Source organism: Zonotrichia leucophrys, chromosome 5 (genome assembly GCF_028769735.1).
Source record: "Zonotrichia leucophrys gambelii isolate GWCS_2022_RI chromosome 5, RI_Zleu_2.0, whole genome shotgun sequence".
In the NCBI taxonomy this organism is placed as follows: domain Eukaryota; kingdom Metazoa; phylum Chordata; class Aves; order Passeriformes; family Passerellidae; genus Zonotrichia; species Zonotrichia leucophrys.
In genome coordinates, this window is record NC_088175.1 from 60,085,200 (window position 1) to 60,104,673 (window position 19,474).

General features: G+C 48.2%; 1 protein-coding gene across 1 annotated transcript; it reads right to left on the reverse strand.

The window, feature by feature from the left end:
* Positions 1–4,318: 4,318 nt before the first annotated feature.
* GNPNAT1 (glucosamine-phosphate N-acetyltransferase 1) lies at positions 4,319–11,649 on the reverse strand. Its single transcript, XM_064715976.1, has 6 exons — positions 11,586–11,649; positions 8,750–8,935; positions 7,985–8,047; positions 6,786–6,913; positions 6,220–6,281; positions 4,319–6,024 (listed from the first exon to the last, which is right to left on the reverse strand). The coding sequence occupies exons 1-6, from the start codon at positions 11,644–11,646 to the stop codon at positions 5,877–5,879; spliced, it is 648 nt and encodes a 215-aa protein (XP_064572046.1). The 5' UTR covers positions 11,647–11,649; the 3' UTR covers positions 4,319–5,876.
* Between the last annotated feature and the right edge of the window lie 7,825 nt (positions 11,650–19,474).

A 19,474-nucleotide genomic window follows, 5' to 3' on the forward strand; every position in this document is an offset into this window, starting at 1 on the left:
ATCTGCCTCTGCAACACACTAAGCATCATTTTTAAGATGTTGGACTTCTTGAATGAATAGATGGCACTGATTGTTTTACTCCTTTTTTACACTTTACAGTTTTATTCTAAACCAAGATTTTTGGACTTGCAAAGAGGTATTATTGCAATAATGCACTTTTCATACTTGAAATTTCTTTATTTGTATGATATAAAGTTATTACTTTAAACAAAATGCAAGCGGGGGGGGATTTGTTTATAAAGTTATTTGTGTAATTTATAACAAGAGACTTTAGTAAAGAAAAAGTTTGCTAAAATCCACCTTGTTCTCAGTATGTATTATGGCAGAAATGTGCCTTAGGAACATAAACATAGAGGTTAATTCAAGTTGGAACTATCTAGAACATCCTCAAATGGTTTTCAAGGAGTAGGGGCATCATTTGAGGTAAAAATTGGATTTTTCTTTGAAACCTGAGGCCCAGGCACTGCTCATAATGGGATCAAGACTGCAAGGATTCACCTCAGCTCTGGTAAAACCTTAGCCTGAGCTAAGGAAACATTTCTTGGTGCTGTAAAGTTTCAATATTGGGGATTGTGCAGCTGTGACTCTCCTGCCTCAGCAGCACAGAGGTTGTGCAAGCACAGTCCTGCTTCTGCATCTGCTTTATTTCCCAATGTTTGTTGCCTAAAAGCAAGGCTGGAATGATTTGGGAGCACTGTGGGGACCCAGCAAGGCTGTTACAAAAACGTGAGCAGGATGAGACTTAACAGGGAAGAAATGGGCTCAGGATTTGGGGATCAGAGCATCCAGCAGCACATTCCTGTTCCTGCTGCTACCCTGACAGCAGTGATGGAGCACAGGAATTCCTTCAGGGGGGGAAAATCTGCAATAAATAGTGTGATGGTTTAGGTAGGAGCTTTTCAGGTGGAGAGAAGGAAGGGATTTCTCTCCTGTGCCAGTGCCCAGTGCTGGTTTGCAGTTGCAGAGGGTTTGTTCTGCTCTGAACTTGTCCCTCTGTCCGGTTTTCGGCTGTTTGGGTGGCCTGGAAAGGCCCGGGGTGGCCTTGGGGCAGCCGCGTTTCAAAGGACGAGAAGAGGCTTCAGTTCTTTTCTCGGTCTCGGTGTTTATTAATTGTTTATCTAAAAGATTTTCATTAATTGTTTATCTAAAAGATTTTCTCTCTGCCCGACAGAGCTCTGCTCAGCAGCCAGCCATGAGCACACTCACCTATCTTTATACCCAAAGTTACGTGTACAATATTTATCATTTTTCCCCAATACCTTTTATTCTTATTGTCCAGTGCACTTTTAGTAATGACCAATCCCAAAGTGCCACCATCACCACAGAAGATGGAGGAGAAGAAGAAGAAGAAGAAGGACAGGACACGCCCCAATTCCTCCATCTTACTTCTCTAAACCCCCCTGTACAGAAATCCTAAACCCTGTGTTTCACTCTCTAATTAACCAATCCCTTCACCATTCACCCCGGTGAAACCCTCCTGTCCTCATACAGGTGTCGTCTCCCGTGTAGGATCAAAGTCCAGCCACCAGACACTTCTGGAACATTCCAGGATTCCCGAGCCCCCCAAGGGTGTCTCGGTGGCACCTCAGTCCTGAGCTGCTGAGATCCCACATCCCTCCATGCAGGAATGCTCTGGGGCTGTTGGGAAATGCATTCCTGGCCTTTGCAGCTGCCCAGGCACTGCCAGCCTGGAGCTGGGCTGGGAGGCATCAAACCCTGTCCATTGCAGTCCCTGGGGAAGGGGGGGATGGAGCACAGATGGAAGCACTGATTCAGCCCCAGCCTGCTCCAAGCCTGCTCTCTCTGGGGTCCTGGGAGCACTCCCTGCTCCTGACAAGCTCCATGACTAAGGGTTTCTCATCAATCCAGGGTTTTTCCTGGCATTGCCCCCTCCTGGTGCCTTTTACAGTCATTCTGCTCTGTCTGCCTGTCAGACCCAGGGGATTCTGAGATTTCATTTTCCTCAGATCTATTACTAAGCCATCTATTTAAAGCTTCCCCTGTCTGTCTGCTGTAGTTTCACTGCCAGGAAGGTTTTGTTTCAACATTTGGGTTTGGGGGTTGAACTAAAGGCAGGAATTGAGCAGGGTCCCTCACTGTGGACTGGAAGAAGAAGTGCAGGGTGAATTATTATTATTTTTACTTCACAGGTTCAAACATGAAATTACAATACCCAAATCTTTGGGAATCCACAGCTCTTGATTGAGGTGCTGAAATTGCCTTTTCCAGCTTAGGGGAAGCAGAGTGAAGGAAACTGGAGATCTCCTCCTCAGGGTGGGAAAGGTCTCAGCCAAAAAATTAAAATCACAGGGAAGAGGTAAAATCCAACCTCTGGAGAAGCTGCTAGTGCTGTTAGGGCTGGTTCTGCCAAAAATAAAAATGTTCCAGGCAATGCTGGACAAGACTTGGAGCAAACTGGGACAGTGGAAGTGGCCCTGTGAGAGAGATGGGCTGTGAGGTCCCTTCCAGCACAAAGCAGTCTGGGATTCTCCAGTATTAATCAACACTGTGATTACTTTATATATATTTTGTATGTGTATATATATATATACTTTATATATATTTATATAAATATATATAAACCCAAATACTGCTGGGTTTATATATATTTATATAAATATCTAGAAAGAGAGCTATATAGACAGATATAATTAAGTATATCTAAAACAGAGGTACCCAGCAGTCTGGGATTCTCCAGTATTAATCAACTATGTGTCCAAGTACTGCTGGTTATATATGTATATACATATATATACACATATATATATACACATATATATGTATATATACATATATGTGTATATATACATATATATGTGTATACATATACATATATATGTGTATATATATATACATATATGTGTGTATATATATACATATACATATATAAAATGTGTATGATTATATATTTATATAAACAGATCTCTATAAGTATATATAATTAAGTATATCTAAAACAGAGGTAATCAGATGCCTTTGTGGTCCAGGGAAAAGACATTTATGAAAGGTTTGGTGCTTGCTTCAAGTAGGTCATGGTTGATTTTATATATATATATATCTATATCTATATACACATACATACATATATATATATATGTGTATATATATATATGTGTATATGTATATATGTGTATATGTATGTATATGTATGAATATATGTATATGTATGTATATATGTATATATATGTATGTATATATGTATATATATGTGTATATATATGTATATATATGTGTATATATATGTATATATATGTATATGTGTATATGTATATATATGTATATATGTGTATATATATGTGTGTATATGTATATATGTGTGTATATGTATATATGTGTGTATATGTATATATATGTATGTATATGTATATATAAAATGTGTATATATATGTGTGCATATATATGTATATATATAATGTGTATATATATGTATATATATGTGTGCATATATATGTATATATATATGTATATATATATGTGTGTATATATATGTATTATTATGGATAAGAATCTTTGAATCTAGATATAGTATTATTAACGTCAAATAATTTATATATACATAAAATATCCATATATACATGTTATATACACATAAAATATCTATATATAGATTTTCTATACATACATACTATACATATTAATATCTATATTTTCGATCTGTTTCTATATACACATAACAAATACCCAGGGCCCTTGCTGTTCCCTCCTCAGCCCTTTGCCCTGGGGATGAATTCAGGGCTGCTGCATTTCCCTGCCCCCGGGGCCATGCACAGCTGGCACTCCTGGGGCCATGCACAGCTGGCACTCCTGGCATTCTCCCTGTGTGCCTGTGGTGGCCCTGGGGCACCTGAGCCCGCAGTGGCGCCTCCCCGGCCCCAGGCTGGGCACCAGCAGCTCCCCAGCTGCTGTTTGTCACCTCTGGCAGGAACAAAGAGCCCTTCAGCTGTGCCCGTGGTGCTTTCAGCCCCATTCATCTGTGTGACAATGCTGTGAGCACTCTGATCTGCTCATTAACTCTTCATGAGGGCCTGCGGCTCTTTACATGGTGGAGATACCACGGAATTCAAATAATCCACTTTCAATCCTGGAAATTCTGAATTAATTACAGCTGGGAAAGGCAAGAAATTCCACCTCAGTCACTTGGGTCAGCAGAAAGCAGGAGCTGCTTTAGAGTCAGAGTCAGGGCTTGAGCCATGCAGATGCTCATCTGCTTTCTCTTGGGACAGAAATCCACGTGGAGCTGCTCAAAGTGTTCTTTGCAGCCCAGGGAAGGGGAACAGGTACCTGCAGCACATCCTCACTCCATGAAAAACAGTCCAGATACAGGTGGCAATCATTTATTCAGCTTAAACAAAGATATTCTTTAAAAAAATAATCAATAAATAAAGCAGACATCACCAAGGAGCCAGTGGATGGAGTGGAGAACCCTCAGGAAGATCAAGCAGAGCCCCCAGCACTGTAGAGCTGCTCTCCAGAGCACAAAGCAGGACAGTGTGCGAGGCCTGGCTGCCCACAAACAACCCAGCCTGGGGACAATGCCCCGTTCATGCTGTGCCATTTGTCACTCCCCACACAAAGCACCACTGTTGGCAGCAGCCCTGTGCACGTTCTTTGCTTTTCACCCCTGGCCAAAGTGCTCAAAGCATGGACCCAGTGCTGCAGTGCCAGGGAAGCTCCACAGCAGCAGCAGAAGGGGGAGGATTTCTCTCCTGCTTTGCTGTGCCACAGGTGCAAATCCCTGCTGGCCCTCTGCAGATCCAGGGCTGGTCAGTAAATCCCAGAGTGGTTTGGGTTGGAAGGGACCTTAAATTCATCTCGTTCCAACAGGGACAACTCCCACTGTCCCAGGCTGCTCCAAGCCCTGCCCAGCCTGGCCTTGGGCACTGCCAGGGATCCAGGGCCTGCCCACCCTGCCAGGGAACAATTCCTTCCCAAAATCCCATCCAGCCCTGCCCTCTGGCACTGGGAGCCATTCCCTGTGTCCTGCCCATACAAAAATCCCTCTCCTTCCTTCCTTTTCAGGCCCTGGAAGTGGCTCTGAGGCTGCTCTGGGCTCAATCTGCCATCCCCATCCCCTTCCCAGTGATTTATAGCCAGAACCCCACTCCCTATGGGATATACTCCTTCACACATTCCAGTTCCCCAGTTACCTCTGCCCTGTTGCAAACCACATTTGGGGTTTTTATGTCAGAAAAAAAAAAGTAATTATCCTGAAAACCAAGTTATCAGCTAAAGTGCAGGAGCCCTGCAGTGAGAAGCACACATCCATTTTCAGCACAGCCTGGAAGGATTCTCCCCAACCTGCACCAACAGTAACAAATCCAATCTTGGAAAACAGAGCCTAGAAAACTTCACCAGCACTTCCATGAGGTGTCATGGAAAAATCCAGAACCAAGGCCTGTTCTGTGTCACTGATTCTGCATAAGAGAAGCCTCATCCCTTCCCCAGCTACATCATCCTTCCATCAGCACAGCCAGGACAGTCCCAGGGCTGTCCTTTGGCTACTGAGAAAAGAAGCACAAACCTTTAGAAAAATACAATGCAAGAAAAAATTTGAGATAAAAATATAGACCTTTGGTTAAAAACCATCCCTTTAGAGTCCTTTGTAACTCAGCTAGAACAGAAAAGCTTCACCTCGACTCAACAGTAGTAAAAATTAGTTCTAAACTTATTTTCTAACCCAAAGGACTCTTTCTAAAACTTCAGTAATTTTTTTTTTTTCCCCAAGATTTACACATTTGATGTTCATTATTTATAGGGATTGTTATATCTGCAGCAATAAACTATAGAAATTTTCCACGGAGAGAATGTTTGCAGCACAAGCTCCTCCACCAACAGTCTTTCCAAGAAAAACAAGAACCCAGAACACCTAGAAACTGTTAATTAAAGAACCGTTGAAACATGTAGTTCTCATCAGATACCAAGTAGCCAAACTTCTTGTAGAAATCCACATTTTTGGGCAGACACTCCAGAGTGATTTTGTAACAGTTCAGTCTCTTACTTAGCAAGGTGAGGGTGGACGTTAATCTGGAAAAAGATAAAAAATCAGTTAAATTCAATGAGTTTTGTTATCACTGAGGGCTCACAGCACTCTCTGTGTTCTCCTGCAGATCATTCCATGCCCAGCTGGTGATCCCAGCTGGCTGAATGCTCCCCAGGTGCTTGGCAGGAAGGTGTGAGGTGTGAAGGGATGGCTGAATGGCACAGGTGGGGAATACTCACAGTTTTCCAAGCTGCTTCCCTCTGCACTCCCCACTGACCACCACATCCTCTATCCTGCCTCTCTGAAAGCACAGACATTGTTTGTTAGCCCAGCACAGGATCCTCAGCCCTCTGCTCTGCCACAGCCACTCTGGCTCCTCCCAAGGGACCCTGGGACAGATCCCCAAGGGCTCCTTTCCCTTAGCAAAAGCCAAAGCCTCCTTCTGCTACCAGCTCAGCACTCAAGTTTGTGATCTATTTTTAAATTACTTGATATTTTAAAATATATTTTTTAAATATTTCCATTTTTAAGGTTGGAAAAGCCCTGCTAAGGCCATCACTGCCCCCTGTCCCCAAGTGCCACATCCACATGGATTTTCAATCCCTCCAGGGATGGGGATTCCACCCCTGCCCTGAGCAGCCTGTACAGGCCTGGATCACCTTTTCCACAAGGAAATTTCCCCCAATACCCAACCCAAACCTCCCCTGATACAACCTGAGGCTGTCACCACCCAGTAACACCATGAAACCCACACTCCCAGAGTCAGGGCCAGGATGTTTTCCTCCCTTGCCAGCTGCAGATTTACCTTGGCACAGGAGTGGGTGAATTTATGCTCTATAACCAGCGTTGCTGTGGCAACGATCTGGCCCAGGTTGGTGTCCTCCACCACGGTCACGTAGTAATCCCCAGACCTCTTCATGTGCTCAAAGGTTTCTGTGGGAGAGGCACAGTGTGCAAAGGCAATTCAGGCTCACAGGGAACTGCAGTTCAATCTGATCCTTGCAGCACTGTCTGACTGCAAATCGCTGTGGGATCACAGCAAGTCCAGAAAATGGATGCCCCAGAGTCAGATGAAGCAATGAAAAAGCAGGAATTACACAAATTCCTTATTTTCCCAGAGAACCCTCCTTGCTGAGCTGTTCTGCACATGGGCACTGCAGTACCCAACCATGGAATGCTCTGGGCTGGAAGGAGCTTAAAGCTCAGCCAGTGCCACCCCCTTCATGGGCAGGGACACCTCCCACTGTCCCAGGCTGCCCCAAGCCCCTGGCCTTGGACACTTCAGGGATCCAGGGGCAGCCACAGCTTCTCTGGGCACCTGTGCCAGGGCCTGCCCACCCTGCCAGGGAAGAATCTCATGGAAAGGTTTGTCCAGCCCTGGCACAGCTGCCCAGGCAGGGATGGAGTCCCCATGCCTGGAGGGATTCAGAAGCTGTGTGGATGTGACCCCTGGGGACAGGGACTGTGCTGGCTTTGCCTCAGATCCTGTCACTCCCTGAGCTGCCTCCTCACTGCCTGGCTGGCCCAGGAGCAGGATTTAAAGGGGACCTAAAGAAGGTTCGGAGAAAGCTGGAGAGGGGTTTTGGTCAAGGGCTGGAGGGACAGCACCAGGGGAATGGCTTCCCACTGGAAGGGCAGGGATGGATGGGATATTGGGAAGGAATTGTTCCCTGGGAGGATGATGAGGGGCTGGCACAGCGTGCCCTGAGCAGCTGTGGCTGCCCCATCCTGCAGAGTGTTCCAGTCCAGCTTGGAGAGGCTTGGAGCAACCCAAATAATCCAACCTCCAGCTATCTAAAGCTCAGTGTAAAAACCAGTTCCACAATTTAGGCAGCAATTTCAGCAGCCCTTGGGCATGGCTGCAGCTGGATGCAAGGCTGAGTGCCAAGGGGAGCTGAACTCATCCCTCCCTCTGGGATCAGCAGCCTCACACCTGAGCAGCTCTGCTGTCTGTCAGCATCCTTTGATTCCCTGTGCAAAGCCAAGGAATGATGAGGTACTCACTGATGAACTGCTCCGGGCTCACCACTCCTGTTTCTGTCAGCTGACCCAGAACCTTAAAAAAGCCTGGCAGGAAAAGAGGGGAAAACAAAAACAACTCTCAGTGAGGGACAGACACACAACCAGCTCCAAACAGCAAGGAACAATCCAGCACAGCTGTGTGGAGAGGGACCATGGCACCAGCACATCACAATGGGATGGAAAAATGGTGGAAGATTGGCTAAAGCTCAAGTGAGCTGGAATAATGAGTCCAAAGCAACCCTTTTATCCAAATTCCAGAACTGAACAAAAATTCATGCACCAAGATGCTTGTTCATGTTATTTTGGTATTAAAGGCTACAGTATCAACAACTGTGCTCCCTCTCCAAAACCATGGGGAATGGGAACTTGTGGATTATTTGGAAGATTTTACTTGAATTTTAGGATTAAAACAGTAAACCAAATTTTCAGGGTCACCAATACAGCACCAAAAAGCTCAAATTCAGGGGTGTGGTCACACAGGACAAAGCAGGACATGGTCACAGCCCCAAGGGATGTTAGGACAAGGCTCAGGGGGGCATTGCTGGGGTGTCCTGTGCAGGTTCAGGGCTGGACTCAATGATCCCTGAGGGTCTCCTGCAACTCAGATGTCCTAAAATTCCATCAAATTCTTTACTGATAAAAACAACCCAAATCAGGGAAAATGAGCCATCCCAATCCACTGAGAACTCCAGAAACACAAGTTACCAACTCAGTGTCATTTGTGGCAATAATAAACCAGGATCCTACCTCGATTTACATCAGCTGTGCAAAGTGGCCTCAGGACCAGCCCATCCCCTGGATCCAGTGGAGAAATGGCAGGAGAAAAGGTGGTGGTGTTCTCACTCCAGTCCAGTTCCTGCAGGATCCTGGGGTCGAACATGGGCGTGTCATCGGGCATCACGGTGGCCACGGGCATCATGGCTGCAAACACACCTGCAATGGAACAGGGGAGGGTTAAACTCTAAATAAGCTGTTCTAAATAAGCTGTGCCCCTGCAGCATGCCATGGGCTGTGCCTCAGGGATTTCCAGGAAGGTGAATACACTGCTGTTCACTTTATCTGCTCAGCCTTCACCAGAGTGTGTGCAGCCAGAACTGGTGTGTTTGTCCTGGGACAATCCAGGACAAGCAGCACCTCAGAGAGGGGATTCACCTCCACAGCCCTGTGGGAAGCAAAGCATCACTCCCAAAAAACCTCCCAACAACCTGTCCAGCTGTTGGAGATTTTTTCAGAAATGGCTTAGAAGGCAGCTGTGAGGAGTAAAATTCTCACAGCCTGTTTCTGTAAACAGCAGAAGTTCTCAGGTTGTTTTTAATTACAAGTAAAAGTGACAAACATGAAGGCCTTGAGAACCTTGCATACCAGAGTTCTCAGGCAGCTTTCTCATAACAAGTAGATATTCTATCTTTGGCTGTTTTGGGAAAGCAAAATAATTTGAGAACCCAAATCTTGGTATTGAAAACAAAAGGAGGGGTTGGTGTGTTATCTCTGCCCTATGGTGAGCTCGGGTTTGCAATATGCATGAACTTAATTAACACGGTTATAAAAAGTGACTGATTGAGTCAATAAACGGAGTCGATGCTGATCAACAAGGATGGGTCTTCTCCCTCCATCTTCAATATCCAGCCATCAGCTGCACTCCTGCTCAATTTCTTTCAAACCTGCATTTTTTTCCCACAAGGTGCCACGTCCCCCAGGGGTGACGGCACAGCCACAGCCCAGCCTGCCCCTCCTGTTTGCTGTGTGTGTTTGCAGAGCCCAGCTGCCAAGCACAGCCCCACAGTGGCCAGGAAACAGGGCCAAGGTGACAGTGAGACACCTGTTAATGATTGAAGAGATTGGGTGATTCTGGGTGACAAAGGGAAGAATTTTCCTTATTGCAGCCAAGGTTGGACAGGGCTTGGAGCCACCTGGGACAGTGGAAGGTGTCCCTGAGCAGTCCCTGTCCAATGAGATGGGCTTTAAGGTCCCTTCCAATTCTGGAATCCTATGATAAATCCTATTATAAACCCCATGATAAAGGAAAATAATTCTTATTCTGTCCCCGGTGGAACACCTGGTCACGGTTCTGGTATAAGCAGAGCTCATGAAAACTCCAAATTTCTTTATAAATCTACAGATTGCCTAAGCTGCACCATGAATACAGCAGTGGTCAGGCCAAACAGCAGAACGAAAAAAGTGTTTGGGATGGGCACTTTTTAAAATAAGACAGCCCAAAGAAAGAACAGAATGTTTGCTGTGAGGCATCACAGTGTAATGAGCCTCAAAAGTGAAAGTGGCTCCAGAAACCCAACTGGAAGTTCTTAACTAAAAAAAAACAACATAATTTTTTTAATGCCACCTGCTGGTACACACCAGCCTTTGAATCCCAGCTCTCACCCCAATTTTGCATATAAAAGTAAAAACATTTGCTGTTACAGCAATTCAACAGCAACACAAACTCTCATCCCGTGTGAATTTTCAAAATGAAACAGAGGGAAAGATGAACTGCAAAGAGAAACATTCCCACAGATTTCTCTGTTCCTCCAGCTCAACCAGCCCAATGTCCCTTCTCCTCTGTCCCCCAGAATTCCCAAGTGTCCACATCAACATTCCAACAGTGTCTGTACAGAACAAAGCAAACCTCAAACTCCAGCTCAGGGTTACAGCACACCCAGGGAAAAGCACGAAGAGAAAATCAAATTTTCGATGCTCTATGAGCAATTCGTGACCAACTCAGAGTCACTTTCCCAACTACTTCCGGCACAGCTGGAGCAGGATGGAGTTACAAGTTATGCTCATTTTCTGGAGGCAGGAATATGACTTGGGATAATGTCAAAAATGAAAAAAAAATTATTACGGTACAGAGAAGAAGAGCTCAGGTCTGTGGGTTGTCCTGGTGCCCAGCTGAAGTTTTCCTGGAGCATCCCAGGATCCCCACAGGTGTTGGGAGCAGGGTATGGCCAGGGACCCCCTGAGCTGAGCTGCCATCCCGGGGGACACCCCCAAACCCCTGGCAGGGTCAGTGGGTGCCAGGCCAGAGCTCTGCCAGCCCCCAGATTTGGGGACGGGGTGCCAGAGCCCAGCTGTGCCCCGGAGGGTCCCCAGGGCTTTCCTCAGCCGGAGCAGCCCCTTGGGACACACCAACCTCTCCAGGGGCTCCCTCATCTCACACAGGGGATCCCCTCAATTCGGGGGGGTCTCCACACCTCACACACAACCCCGGGGGGTCCCACACCCCCTCACCCCTCACACGGTGTCTCGGGGGGTCCCTACAGCTCAAGCTGCCCCTCGGGGGTAGAACCCTTCCCCAAACCAGCCCCTCAACTCGCACACGCCGTGCTGAGGGCAGCCCTCACTCCATCCGCAGCCCCTCGGTGGCGGTGCATCCCGCTGCCTCACACACACAGCCCTTCGGGGCGCTCATATCAACCCGCCACACACGCAGAGCCCCTCGGTGGTGTCCCCACAGCGCCCCTGAGCCGCAGCAGCCCCCCGGGGGTGGGACCCGTCCCCAGCCCGACCCCTCAGAGTGGGGACCCCGATCCCCCCGATCCCCCCCATCCCTCCCTCAGCCCCTCAGGGCCCCCCTGCCCGCACTCACCCGCGCGCGCCGGCCCCGCCGCACGCGCCGCACGGACGTGGCAACCGGTGGGCGGGGCCATGCCGGGCCCGGCGCGCGCGCGCGCCCGCCCTCCCGAGCGCAGCCAATCGCAGCCGACCGGAGCCGAGCGTAGCCAATCGCCGCCGAGATCCGCCCTCCAGCCACGCCCCCATTCAGCCGGCCTCGCGACCTTTAGGGCCCGGCTCGTTCCCTCGCGCGGATTGGGCGGGAGCGCTGAGGACACGCCCCCTTCCTCAGAGAGGCCACGCCCCTCCCGCCCCCCTCAGGGCCCCGCCAAGATGGCGGACTATGCTGTGTATTGATGGAGGATCGTGTCCGGGCTCGGCGTTCCCGCCGCTCTTCCCGCTTCCTGAAGGGTCTTTTCATCCTCACAGAAGGCCCAGTGGGCTCTGCGAGGGGAAGGGTGAAGGCAGCGAGGCACGACATAAACACACACCCCTTGCACGCCCTCAGGGATGCCAAGACTGAGGCGTTTGATGGGTTTGGAATTTTAGAATCGTGGAATTCCAGACTGGGCTAAGTGGGAAAGGACCTTTAAAGATGATCTTGTTCCAGCTCCTGCCATGGCAGGGACACCTTCCACTATCCCAGGCTGCTCCAAGCCCTGTCCAGCCTGGCCTTGGACATTTCCAGACATCCAGGGACAGCCACAGCTTCTCTGGGAGCCCTGTGCCTCCCCACCCTCACAGGGAAGAATTCCTCCCTAATATCCCATCTAAACCCACCCTATTCCAATTTAAAGCCATTGCCTCTTGTTCTGTCCCTCCAGACCCCTCACTTTGATAATTTTTATCTCAGTGGGATTTTTTTTGGAGGCTCCATTGCTCTGCTTGGACAAGACCTAGGCTGGGATGGGCCTTGTTCAGCGTCCAGGGCTGACAGACTCCATGAGTAAGAGTTTAAATTCATTTTTAATAAAAAACCCCAACTTTGGGATCATCTCAAGGGACAGTTTTACGAATAGCTGAGGTCAGGACACGCACGTAGCCTGCAGCAGGAGAACTGGTGAACGCAATAATTACACAAAACGCTTCTGAGACATGATTCTCATTTTCCATGTATCTCCCCTGTTATTTTACCATCAGAATGAATCATCCTGTAACCATGGAAACAATCAACATTCCTTAGTTTTTGACTTCTTCAGGCCCAGAGTGACCAGATGACACACACCGACCTTCCTTGGTCCAGGCACACCCAAAATCTGGGGGCGAAGCTCAGATTGCAGCCAGATGAACCACTGCAATATTTAACCTTTTGTTGGGAGGGAAAGGCACAAACTGGGTGTGAGTCTCCCCTCCTATCCCTTCTCATTTGTTTTGAGGGATTCAGAGGAGTGGGAATGTCCCATCCATGCTAAAAATGAATATTTTATGGTGCTGCTTTGCCTGGTTGAACAGGGACACTGGGAGTGTGGGCACATTTCCATGGTGTGAAAAATCCCAGACAGGGGTTTAGCTTAACCCTCACCACAGTGCCTTTTCCTGGATGGAAAAGTTTTATAGATTTGAGGTAGATTTAAAAATTTATGTAATTAAATTTGGAAGTCAATGCTTTTTAAAACCAAAATCCTGCCATAACAGGGCCATGGCCACATGGGGTCAGCCCAGCTTTCCCCACTGAGGCTCAGGGCAGAGTTCCTGCACCTGCAGCTGGAATGCAGCAACTTTTGGATAATTCTCCTCCAGGAGCATCCTCCCAGTTCCCAGCAATGGCTGTGGAGGGATATCCTTGTGAAAAATGTGTATTTTATAATTGGCTTTTTGCTAATATTCAAATGAATATTATGTGTGTTGTGTTAGAAAGTGATGCTGTGTTAATTCTCTTAAGCAGTGTGTTAAATATAGTTTTAGGTTATAACAAAATGTTAAAATAGAAACTGTGCTATGTAAGATACTTTTTTTTTAAAGAAAGGACTGGCACTGAGATAGAGCAGCCACAGGACACCTGAATCTTTCAGAGAAAGAGAATTTATTGCTCCATTATCAGAAGAAATGAACTTCTTCCATCCTCGAAGGCGCTATCAGGATCCAGAGGAAGAAGCTGACACTGCCCAGACAGAATCCTGTGTTTGAATGGAATTTATGCATCATGGATGAGCTGTATGAATATGCAACAGGCTGTTGTTTTTAAGGGTTAATCCTCTGTTAATGTGGGACCTTTTTTTAGGCTTGTTTTGCCCAGAAACTCTTTGTTTCTATTGTCTCATATTGTCCTAATCCAAATCGTCCAAATTATTATTATTCTGATTGTATTACTATTTTTATAACCATTTTATTACGATTAAACTTTTAAAATTTTAAAAACAATTTGGCATTTTTCATATCCTGACCCAGCAGGTGCATCTGCCCTGTGGGATTTAACAGCTGAGCACTGCACTCTGTGTGTGCATCTCAGCCCTCCTGTGCAGCAATGGAATGTTGAAAAATGAGGGGAAAATCCTTTATTTTGGTTAAAACTCTTGCTTTGCCCCAGCAAGGCTGAGTTTGTCAGTCCTGGAGACCAGAGCTGTCCTGTTCCCCACCACAGGTGCTGACAAATTTTTTTTTGCACGTGGGTTTTGTAGCAGCAAGAGTCTAAACCAGAGCAGGGGAATGATGTGCTTGAGAAAACATTCCTTGTCATTCCAAGCCCTTGTAAATAACCTTTCTCCATGTTTTTTGTAGGCTTCCTTCAGGCACTGGAGGCTGCAATTAGGTCACCCTGAAGTCTTTTCCAGGCTGAACAATCCCAATTCTCTCATCCTTTCCTTGTGGGAGAGCTGCTCCATCCCTCTGATCACCTTGGGCTCGCTCCAACAGCTCCATTACATTGATTGGTGTTCCAGGATGGGAAAAGTTGGATCAGGGATCAGCCACTTCTGCTGAGTCCACACTTGAATTGGGCTTGGCTGAGCAGGGACAGGACCCAGGGAAGGTTTAGGTTGGGTATTAGGGAAGGTTCTTCATGCAGAGGGTGCTGGCACTGCCCAGGCTGCCCAGGGAATGGGCACAGCCCCAGAGCTGCAGGAGCTGCCAGGGATGCCCAGGGTGGGATTGTTGGGGGTCTGGGCAGGGACAGGGGTTGGACTGTGATCCACAGAGTTCACAGAATCACAGAATTCACAGAATCACTGGGTTGGAAGAGCCCTTCAGGATCATTGAGTCCAACCCAGCCCCAACAGCTCAGCTCACCCTGGCACCCAGTGCCACATCCAGGCTTTGTTAAACACACCCAGGGATGGGGACTGCACCACCTCCCTGGGCAGAACATTCCAGAACTTTATCACCCTTTCCTTAAAAAACTTTTTCCTGCTATCCAGCCTGTATTTCCCTTGGCACAGTTTGAGGCTGTGTGCTCTGGTTCTGTCAGTGCCTGCAGAAAGAGCCCAACCTGAGCACAGGCACCTTTCAGGAGCTGGTCCTTGGTGCCTTCCAGCTCAGGATATTCTGTAATTCTTTCCAAGGCTCCCTGGTATCTCTGAGGCTTGGATTTCTGAGGGGAAAGTTGAAATAACACCTTTCCACTGTTTCCTCATTTCCACGTCTCCTCTCCACCGGTTCCACTGTGGCATTTTCTGTTGCAGTGGGGAAAAAAACCCCAAAACTCCATCAAACTCATTTCCTTTGGCTGCTCTGGATTTGTCAGCAGGGAAATTGCAAATCCATGACTGAGGGACAGCCAGCAAGATGGGAAGGGAGCCATGCACTTGTTTGATGTCAATGTCAGAGCCTGAACACACCCTGCTTTATGAGGGGAGAAAAAGCGCTCTCCTTTTCCTTTGGCTGCATGACACAGGGCAGGAGGAGCAGAGGAATCCTTGCCACAATAAAAGTGTTTACATTCTGTTTTGGAAACATGCTCAGGGCTTGGAATAGCCAGGGATCAGCCTCTGGCTCTTTTAACCTCTCACAGGCAGGGCTGTATCCAGCCACAAACTAATCCTGAGGGCTGGAAATGTCAGAAGAGCAGCACAAAGCAGCTCCAGGCACCTGGATTTTGAAGAGCCTGCTCATCTCCTGGAGAGAACGATGCTGCTGTGTGTCCCCAAGTGTTTCCTGCAGACAGATAATGAGATACTAAATATCTGCTTAATAAAGTCAAGAGGAAACCTGGCAAAGCTCTGCTGCCATCCAGATGGCCTCCTGGGCCTGGGAAATGGCATTTCCTTGGGCTTTGGGATGGTGTTAGTGCAGTTATGGAGGGAGAAGTGCATCTGGACCGTGTCTGCCTCGCTGGAAATAATTATCCCATCTTTAACCAAGCAGCCAAATGTAATTTAACTGCCCAGAAAGTCTTTGGAGCCACAGGGGTGTTGCATCCATGGAGGCTGGGAGTGTTTGGTGTCTTCAGGTTTTCCCATCTTTCCTGCCCATGTCCCAAACCCACTTTTTTTAAATGGAGAAAATCCCTACTAAAGCTGACAGCATCTCCCCTAATTAATGCTCCAATGTCCTGCCTCAGAGTCCAAGTCAAGGCTTGAAAAATACAACAAAAAAGCTCCAACTTAATTATGCATCTCACCTTTCTTTGGCTGTGGCTGTTTTATGGGAAGTTATAAATTATCAGCTCATCCCAAAAAATCGGAGCTGGGATCAGATCCAGCATGAATCTGGCCTGGGGGTCAGAAATGGGGGATGAAGCCCAAATGGTGCTTCTGATCCCAAAGTGCTGCAGGTCCAGGGTGTGCACATTGCAGGTGACTCTGGAAATTTGGGGTAAAAGGAGATTTTCTCATCAGCCACAGGCAGAGCACGTGGGATGACACATCTTCCTGTACAAAATGAGCACACTGTGGATTCCGTATGTTTTTCTGGATTAGTGAATGAACAGCAGCTTTTGCCTTTTCCCCTTCCACCAAGGTGGCACCAAGGTGGCACCAGGATGGCATTTGCCCCATGACTGTCTCTGATGTCCCCTCAGTGGGACACTTAAGGAGTGCTGTGTTCCCCAAAGCTCCATGAAATTCAGGATTGAAGCTTCTCCAAAGGAAATACAGCCCTGATCCCTTGCCCTCCTCTTCCATGGCTATTGGGGGATATATTTAAGGGATATATTTAAATATCCCAAGTGAAGGACTTGAAGAATCTTCTGTGTGAGACCAGTGAGGGGCAGCTGTTCCTGGGGTGGGAAGGGACAGGTGGCTTTGGGATCTGAGCCAGCCGTGGGATCACTGGCAGCTGATGGTCTCAGACACACCCAAGGGACAGAGCATTCAAACTGAACAAGAGGAGGTTTAAATTAGAGATTAGGAAGAAACTTCTCCCTGTGAGGGTGTGGGGCCCTGGCACAGGGTGCCCAGAGCAGCTGTGGCTGCTGGCAGTGCCCAAGGCCAGGTTGAATGTGACCTGGAGCACCCTGGTATTGAAGTTGGAGGGAGACGACCCACCTTGCATTGGTCAGCATCGACTCCACTTTATTCATCAATCAGGCACCTTTTATAACAGTGTTAATCAAGTTCATGCATATTGCAAAATCTGAGCTCACAATAGGTCAGAGATAACACACCAACCCCTCCTTATGTTTCCAATACCAAGATTTGGGTTCTCAAAATTATTCTTGCTTTCCCAAAACAGCCAAAGATAGAATATCTACTTGTTATGAGAAAGCTGCCTGAGAACTCTGATGTGCAAGGCTCTCAAGGCCTTCATGCTTGTCACTTTTACCTGTAATTAAAAATAACCTGAGAACCTCTGCTGTTCACAGAAATAGGCTGTGAGAACCTGCTCCTCACAGCTGCCTTCTAGGCCATCCCTGAAAAAATCCCCAACACCCTGGGATGGTGGGAGGTGTCCCTGCCATGGCAGGGGTGGCACTGGATGGGTTTGGGAGTCCCTTCCAACCCAAACCCTTCTGTGAAGCCACAATTCTGTTGTCCCAGTGATCCCTCCTCTGTGCCAGGATGGGGACCATGCTCAGCCCTGCTCTCGCTGTCCCTTCTCCCTCTAGGTGGAGTTATTACCCATCAGATTCCAGCTCCTTCCGTGCCTGAGCTGCTCCTGCAGCCGTGCAGACAACGGGGGATCCCTGCCAGTGCCTGCTGCTTCCCTGGCATCGAGTGAATTAAATGAATTTAATGAAGCCCAGCGTTCCTCACGAGTTGCATGCTTGGGATGGGGAGGGTGAGCTCTGCTTTGGGGGTGTGTGGACCAAGGGAGATGGGGGGTTCCTCAAAATGAAAGGAAAATGATGAATCAGGGATGCTCCGTGGAGCACCTTGCCTTAATTCTGCTTCATGAGCTTTCCCTCCTTTCTCTTACCTTGTGGCACAGTTGTAGGGAGGAAGAGGAGGCAGGAAATCCTGCAGGGTTGTTTTTGAATTCTGCCTGGTTATTGGCATCATTTGGATTGACTTGGTCACAGAGGGTTTGAAGGACAATTTGAGACTTGAAGGTTCCAGGTGCTCTCATTTTCTGTGGGCATTTGGGACAATGTGGGTGCTGGGGGAGCAGCTGGGGCTCCCCTTTGCTCTTCCCTTTGCTCCAGGCTGTGCCAGGGGCACATCCACCCACCCTGGCTCTTTATTCACATCCCCTCACTCCCTGCTCCCACTCCAGTTCCCTTCCAGGATCTGTCACTTCAGTGCTCTGCAAGATTTACAATTTCCCTGTCTCAGGCACATTCCCACCCTCTCCTCCAGTGTATGGGAAGGGGAAAAAACATCCAGGAGATAAAGCAGCTGCCCACAGCCATCAGCTGGACCCTCCTGAGTTCCAGGGAGCCCCTGCATCCTTGGAAGGGGCTGGCCCAGGAATTTCAGCTGGGAAGTGATGTGAATCAGATGTGGTCCCTCCAGAGGGCCACCCAGGGTGGGCACAGCATGGATGGGGCTGGGGGTGGCCCTGGGAGGATGGTCAGGCTTCTCCCCAGGTTTGCCAGTCCCAAGAGCTCTCCTCACCCTCGCTGTCTCATCAGGGGAAAAGCAAACTTCACAAAACTCTTTCCTCAGGGTCACAGCAGCTCTCTGCCCTCCTGCCTAAATCTGCTGAGAGCCATGAGGGATAGCAGGAACCTGGTTTTTACCAGGTCAGGTCTGGCCATCCCTGCCCCTGGGTGAGCAGGAATTTTTGGGCTCATTCCCGTCAGACTGGGACCAGCATCCCATCTCCTACTGGTGGGAGAGAGCTCAAACCTGAGCTCAGTGGGCTCAAATGCTCTGGAACAGAAGAAGATGTGGAAAAGAGGGCAAGTTTAGATGGGAAATTGGGAAGGAAATTCCTGGCTCAAGGGTGGTGAGGCCCTGGCACAGGGTGCCCAGAGAAACTGTGGCTGCCCCATCCCTGGAAGTTTTCTGTGCCAGGTCAGATGGAGCTCTGAGCAACCTGGGATAGTGGAAGGTGTCCCTGCCCATGGAATAAGATAAAATGGGATTTAAGGCCACTTTGAACTCAAACCATTCTGGGATTCTGTGATGATGATGGAGAAATTGCTCCAAAACAAGGGGAAGAGCAGAGCCCCTGCCATCCCATTCCCTGAGCCCAGTCTGGAGGGCAGTGCAGTGCCTGTCCTTGCACAACCTGGGGTCAGGAGCTTCCTTTTCTCTGGGCACCCCTGCAGTTCCCCTGTGTCCCCTGAGCTGTTCCTGTGCCTCTCTTTGGGACACATCCCCAGGAAAAGGACTAATGGGAGTAAATCCCAGCTGGGATCACTGGTGTGGGTCAAATTTCTAACCCAGATCCTCTCCCATTCCTCACCCCCTTCTCCAGGCAGGAAATCAAAGCCCAGCTCACTCATTAGGGACGGACCAGCTGTTGACCAAAAGCCAAAAATAAAACCCAGAGCAAATGCTTTATTTGCTCAAAGTGCTGCATTCTCAGGGGAGGGGGAGTGGGAGTTCTCCAAGCAGAGCCTTCCCACCAGCTGGGAATCTGCAGCTCCACCAGGAGCTGACA

Coding starts and splice junctions, on each gene's coding strand:
- GNPNAT1 (XM_064715976.1), bottom strand. CDS start 11,646: ATGGCCCCGCCCACCGGTTGCCACGTCCGTGCGGCGCGTGCGGCGGGG. Junction 8,048..8,749: donor CACAGCTGATGTAAATCGAG/GTAGGATCCTGG, acceptor TTTTCCTGCCAG/GCTTTTTTAAGGTTCTGGGT. Junction 6,025..6,219: donor GGGAAGCAGCTTGGAAAACT/GTGAGTATTCCC, acceptor ATCTTTTTCCAG/ATTAACGTCCACCCTCACCT.